At 46.5% G+C, this 6,807-nt stretch overlaps 1 protein-coding gene across 1 annotated transcript; it reads right to left on the reverse strand.

The window, feature by feature from the left end:
• Positions 482 to 2,062, reverse strand: LOC8076441 (aspartyl protease family protein At5g10770). The gene is made up of 2 exons (XM_002438241.1): positions 1,924 to 2,062; positions 482 to 1,830 (listed from the first exon to the last, which is right to left on the reverse strand). The coding sequence occupies exons 1-2, from the start codon at positions 2,060 to 2,062 to the stop codon at positions 482 to 484; spliced, it is 1,488 nt and encodes a 495-aa protein (XP_002438286.1).

Consider the following 6,807-nt stretch of genomic DNA (forward strand, 5'->3'; position numbering starts at 1 on the left):
CGGCCCTCACCGCGCCGCCGTCCGCTGCCGATCGCGACCGACTCCGTCGTGCGCGCCGCCGGTACAACTGGCAGCGCGAAGAAGTCGACCGCGCGGGGAGGAACCGCGACTATTCGCATCCGGGTTCACTTTGGGTAAATGCCAAGTCAATTATACAAAACCCTTCGAGATGACCTATTTTTAAACTTTGCATTTGTTTTTGGGAGTTTGCAAACAACAACAAATTTCTTTCTATTTTTTTCACGTGTAACAAAAATTGCTCCTGTTGATGTCCTTTCAAAAATAAAGGATAGTAGCATTGTACCGGCCCAAATAATGAAATTGTATAACTATTATATATATCACACAGACAAACTTCTTATGATCACTTAAACATGCAAACTAGAACAGTGAAATCAAATGTAAGAAACCAGTAAGGTGATACAGCAACTAGGACAAACTAAAGTAGACGCGCGCGACGGTCAATTCCTTCGGAGCATCATCAACGCAAGCCGCAACGGCTGGGGACAAAGGCAACCATGCCACCGCGTACGTCGTAGACTATTTCCTTGGTCCGCTGCACCTGGGATCCCAAATAGTTCCAGGGGAAATTCTGATCTGGTGCTGCTGCGAACGCGAGGCACCCGAAGGGGAACCCGTCGGTGAGGTGCTCGCGGAAGAAGTACATGAACTGCCTGTCGTCGAGGTCCATGGTCTCGCCGTTACTGAACCTCAATGTGATGTCCGGGAGGTAGATGTTCTCGGCCAAGGTGAAGTTGTAGCACGTGTCGAGCCCGCCGAACGCCGGCACCGGCTGGTACTGCAACATCGCCTTCCTGAACTCGTCGCGGAGAGCAGCGTAGATGGGCGGGTTCAGGTAGGTGAACGCCGACTGCGAGTCGATCATCGTCCCGTTGCCCGTGAACAAGGCCGGCGGGATCGGAAGGTCCTCGCCGTTGATGGCGATGGCGACGAGGTCGACGTAGTAGAAGTTGGGCCCCGTCGGGTTGGTCACCAGCGGCACGTACTTGACGCCGGCGTGGTCGGAGTAGTCAGACAGTGCCGGAGCGATGGTGAGGAAGCCGTGGGTGTCGGTGTCCGCCGGGAGGCAGTACGAGAACGCAGCCATGCCGGGCGGCGAGGAGTTGAGCACACGGGTCGCCAGGGAGTGGCGGCTCAGGCTGAGGTCGATGTTCCCAACGGCCACGCCGTCGGTGAACAAGTCGTTGTCGAGCTGCATGCAGCCGACGGCGAAGTTCTCGAAGGTCGCCGACGGCGAGAGCGTGAGCGTGTCCATCACGATGGTGCCGTTGCCGAACACGAAAGTCGAGTTCTGCAAGGTGAAGGTGCACGATCCACCAGCAGAGCACGAATGGCCGCCGCAGTCCGGCGAGCCGCACAGCACGCTGCGGAACGAGGACGACATTGAAGGGTCGAACGCCACGTCGCACGTCGTCGTCGTCTCCCCTCCGGAGGACCCAGAGAAGCACGGCTTGCACCGCATGTTGGACATGCCGCTGACGTCGAAAAACAGGGGCAGCTGCTGCGCCGGAGTGCCGTAACCGGCGAGGACCGTGTATTCGAACACTCCGGGGAGGCTGCTGATGATGTTCTGCGTGGCGGGGACGGACAGGCCCGATGCCGGCGTGGTTGCTGACGGGGCTGGTGCAGCGGCGGGGGCAGCGGCAGCCGTAGCAGCTTGGACTTGAGATAGATATTGCAGGCGGAGGCCGTCGCGGTGAAGGATCTCTTGCAGCGATGGTTTGCCTTTCTTCTGAGCGCCGCCGCCGGTGACGGGAGAGCATGGGCTTAGCCGGTGCACGAGCGGCAGCTTGTTGCCGTTGGTATGTCCTGCATGCAAGTATCACAAGAAGTTGGTGACGTTCACGTGCATGCAATGATGCAAGTGCGATCAAAGTAGATTAATTAGACAGTGCGCTGCACCTGAAGTGATCGACGGGCAACTTGTCGTCGACGGCGAGACATCTGAGTCGTCAGACCATCGGAGGACGCGGCTGGACCCCTGAGCGTGACTAACGACAAGGCATAGAAGCACAAGAGTCAGATGCATGGTCGAAGCCATGGCGAGGAAGCGGCTAGATCACCAGTACGTAGCACAGAAAATTCAGCTAGCCTTCCACTTGTACACACAACTGCTTGTAAGATCGGCCTTCTTAAATAGACGTGGCAACGTTGTCATTTGCTTCTTGTCGCGTACATTTGTAACGGAAAGTTAACAAACAAATGGTTGATGTAAAGTATGCGTTAGATTGTTTGCACTCGCAATGATTATTCGTCGATGTGATTCGGTGCTTAGACAAATCAACAATGGATGGGATAATGTAACTCGTACAGGGATACAGCTATCTGCTACATGGTATATATAACTCTGGGATATGCTTCCAGTCAACTAGTTTAGTGTTTAGTTCGGAACTTTGATGGAGCGAAGAACATAGCCGCGCCGGCAATCTGTACCAAATCATGAACGCCCGTGTCTTTGTGCCAATCGAGAATCTATATTTTCTGCATCTACTCGATTTGAAGCAACTGTTTTCGTTGATTCCATTTGAATACTTCCAGTGCTTCATTTCCAAATGACCAATTGGGTTAATAAACTGTCATATGGCTCATTCTATTGTGGAATGATGCTAAGAGCAGCTCCAACGGCGGCACCCAAATCAAGGCCTTTATATTTGATTTGGGTGCTTCCTTTTACTTTTTGTTGGTCTAATTTTTTTTTTGATTTCACTCTGTAGGAACACCCAAATTTAGGCCCCCCGAATCCATTAGAAAGGTAATGCAAAATGGGACCCGCTCAACATCCTCGACATTCTACCATCTGAGCTATCTTCCTCAATGAAAAGAGGAGCGCCGTCTTGCTTGTCCTAGTGGTGGCCATGAGGAGGTCGCTTGTCCTAGTGGCAGCCGTGGGGAGGGAGCTGGCAGATCCTCATTCGTCCTAACTCTGACAGATCTACTAGCACATCATGGTTCTACCGTAGGAAGGGAGCCTGGGACGAGCGAGGCTGCTATGACTAAAGGAGAAGCGTAGGAGTGATGAGGGAGCTCGGAATGAGCGGTGACTATGGGGAGATAGGAGTTGCACACCACACACGGGAGTGTGTCCTGGCATGAGGGCCAAAGGAGTCATCGTCGAGAGAGGCTTGGCTAGAGGGAGCCTCTACAAGCAGAGGCAAGATTGAGCTGGTCCATAGGTCCTATTAGCAGAGGCAGATGGCCAGGGAGGATGCACTGATGAGGAGTAGATCGAGTAGCTATAGAAGTAGATCGAGCCAGGATTTGCAGAGAAGCAGAGCAGACGATGACAAGGAGGGAGCTTAGTGCGAGGAAAATAGATGGAAAGCTCTCTATTGGGGCTTGGCCTAGAGCCCCAGGAATGAGTGCTGGAGGGAGAATTTGGGTCCCAACCTAAACTTTAGGGCTCAAGGAGGGGCCTTGTTGGAGTAATTTTTGGGGTTCAAATAGAGGCTCTAAGGATATCTGTAAGTACAATGGACCATTGGCCCATTGATTTTGGATTTTGGTATTTGATGATCAACATAATCGAGTTGCACTAATATGTTTGCAATTATTTATTTTTTAGTTTAATAGGATGCAAATGTTGTCTTGGACGGAGGTTGGAATGAGAGGAATTGATCAACACTCAAAAATAGAGGAGGTGTTGACAACTTAGAAGAGAAGCTAGAAGTCCAAGACACAAACAAGACAAAGCCCATACAAAGACATGCGAAGAAACAAAAGAAAAGGAATGAAGCAGGTAGCTGCAATAGGGGGCACCAGACGGTCTAATGTGCACCGGACAACCAGTCCGTTGCACCGGCAAGGCACTGCCCCTTTTATCCGGAGAGCAGCTGTTTTGGAGCCAAGAAGCACTAGAGGCACCAGACTATCCGGTGTATCGAATGATGAACAGTTCTCCAAACTGTCGAGTTGTTAGTGGCACAATGGCTAGTTGATGTGGCATGCATCGGATGGTCCGGTGGGTGGCTCCGAACTGTATGGTGACCATGCAGTGAGCTACCTCTTGCCTCCAACTGCTAGTTTCTCAATGGGGGCTACAAATATCACCCCAGAACCGGCCATTTGAGGTGTGTGGGAGCAAGGGTAAGGTAGAGGGATGTTGCTACACCACATTTGTGCTCTCCACATGGATAGGGCTTAAAAATTTCTTTGGTGATTAACGTAGGTTCTTTGCAAAGTGCTTATGTTAGTTAGAACATGTTCAAATTCGCTTACTTTAGGTTTAGGCCTAGTGCTTAGTGAGGTTTGTATACCTCTTATCACTTGGTGCTCGCGTGCACCATTGTTGTACTCAATGGGGCTTGTAAGTCTTGCGAGACCACACTAACTGTGTTTGTAATGTGGCCGCTACCATATACCAGAGGGAGCAAGACCCGTAGTGTTTCAGCCAAAATCTTGATAGTGAAGATAACGGGGAGTGGTGTGAGAGAGGCTTGCCAGAAGTGTTTGCAGTCCTTTGATGATCAAATCCAACTATCAACTAAGACTGAAAACATGAGAAATAAGCAAACTTAGAAACATATGTTATTTATGCTAACGTATTTCCACATGTATTGGAGAATCACTGTTTTGTAGGATACATGCTTGGAATACAAAGAAATAAGGGCAAAGGTGCATCCCGAAAAGCTTAAAAGCATATTTTACACAAAAGATCAGAAGAAAGGTCCACGTACACCTGAAACCTAGGTCTCAAACCACCAAGGATGCATTGCAGGCCCAACCAGTAGCCTCCCACGTGAAGGAGGTGCCGAGAGGGGCCAGCCAAGATGCAACCGCACCCTAGGTGCACCCGCACCCCTAGCACCGCCTCTTGAGCCCACCTTCAGTCAGGCAGCACAATCAATGCTCCTAGGATAGTTTTGGGTAGAAACTCCATGGAATATGCTGACCATCTCACTAGTATAATAGATGGGAAGAGCCCCTCTCTAAAACACACAACACTTGGGAGCAAACCACCTCACACCACCACTTGTACTTTTCCTTTTAGTAGTTTTGGAGCTGGACAAAGCTACTTTGGTGGGCTTGACTCCTTGAAGAGGAGTCTTGGTATGAATAAGATGAATGTTTTCTCGAAAAACTTGCTCTCAACTTATTAATATACTCATACCTATGAACTCGAGTATAGTTCTTGTGTTATTATCGTAGCATATGAGCTAGTACATAGGTCTTATGCTATGAACTTAGCACACAGAACTTTATGATTAATCATTTTTCATACAACTTATATTATTAGAATTAGAGCTAAATTAGGGTGGTTGTTGGCAGTAGTTAACATCCATTATAAACTATCAATGTAACATTAATAAGGGCATGGATATAATCATCAATAAAGGTTTAGGGGTTTAAACTAACAAATTCCACGAGTTCTGGTGAATCTAAATTTTTTACAGGATTTATCGAGAAAACCGTCAAGGAGGACCTACATGTCAGACTTGATCGTGTTATCCATGGGATAAATAACACGAGAAGGTTCTAGAGGAATCCAGAGGTCACCACATCAAAGTGGAGGTGAGACACCGCCAGGTGGTAACGGTTGGCCCCATCTATAGGCAGGCAGGCCCCTAGGGCCCAGTGTTAGTCCACTATTACTACATTTGTTCTCCACCGCCTTAAGGATTGCATCTATGCCATTTATTCAAGTCAATTTGATCCTGTTAGGGCAAAATATGGTCTTCACATGAACACACTCGAAGGCTCTCAGAGACCACCTAGAAGCTATAGTTCTTGACCTCCTAAGCCTCAACACAAGAATTGAGTTTGGTGATTTAGATCTACTTTGTGCCAATCATTTTGACCTGTAGTTGACAAGGAGAAAAGCAAATGTCAAATTATGGAAGTTGCCGGTTGCTGCTAGATAGTTCCAAAATATATGACTTATTGATCAGAGAAAATTGACTAAAAAGACCACTCCTAATGATGCTTTAATAATGACAAAGTGATTAGGATATTTATTATTTGATCTATTCATTTAAATTGTTCTTTAAAGCAAATTGTATGATCGTATTATGAGCTAGAGTAATTGGATCGACTAATTAGTCGATACAATGTTTATATAAAAGAGATAACTTACATTTGCCTATTCTTTTGTCTACTAAATAGACGATAACACGTCAAGACTAGTCTAGAGGCCTGCGGTCTTAACAAGTTATTTTTATAAGTGCATTAAATTCATATTCATCTGGTCTGAAGGCCAGCGGGTTTTAACAAATTCAACACATATTACTAGTTTATTTAATATCTTATTCAAATCCACACGCACACACTACTCGTTAAAGCATAACTAGATCGACTATTTAGTCGATACAGAGTCCATAAAGTACGGACAAGATTTGTGTACTTTGTCATAACCAAATTTGGATATATTTAGGTTCAAAAATACAGCAGTAACAAGTAGTATTAAGCCAAGTCTTATTCTATTTCCAGATTAATTATGATCAAATAAATATCTCGAACGCACAACATGTAACAATCAAGATCGATAGACTAGTTAGTGCAGGATTGATTGACAATTTTGATAATTAATGTTTATTAGAATTCGTCACGATAGAGTTGAAGCTTAATCTAATCTGTCTAATCTCGATTGGGCAGAATATTATTGTAATAAATAAATCATTAAATATGAAAAATATTAATAACTTAACGAATACCAAGTTGCCGATCTGGTAAAGCCAATAAATAGCTTAGATCAATTACTTATAAGAGATTAAAGCAATGCAGCCTTATAAATACGATCTAAACCGATAACTAGCTCAAATCAAGCTTAACATCAGGTCAAGTGATGCAGCC

Source organism: Sorghum bicolor, chromosome 10 (genome assembly GCF_000003195.3).
Source record: "Sorghum bicolor cultivar BTx623 chromosome 10, Sorghum_bicolor_NCBIv3, whole genome shotgun sequence".
NCBI lineage: Eukaryota > Viridiplantae > Streptophyta > Magnoliopsida > Poales > Poaceae > Sorghum > Sorghum bicolor.

Bases quoted from the DNA above. Each gene is read 5' to 3' on its own strand.
- LOC8076441 (XM_002438241.1), bottom strand. From the start codon at position 2,062: ATGGCTTCGACCATGCATCTGACTCTTGTGCTTCTATGCCTTGTCGTT. The intron at 1,831-1,923 runs GTGCAGCGCACT...ACTTGCATGCAG, and splicing joins TTGCCCGTCGATCACTTCAG to GACATACCAACGGCAACAAG.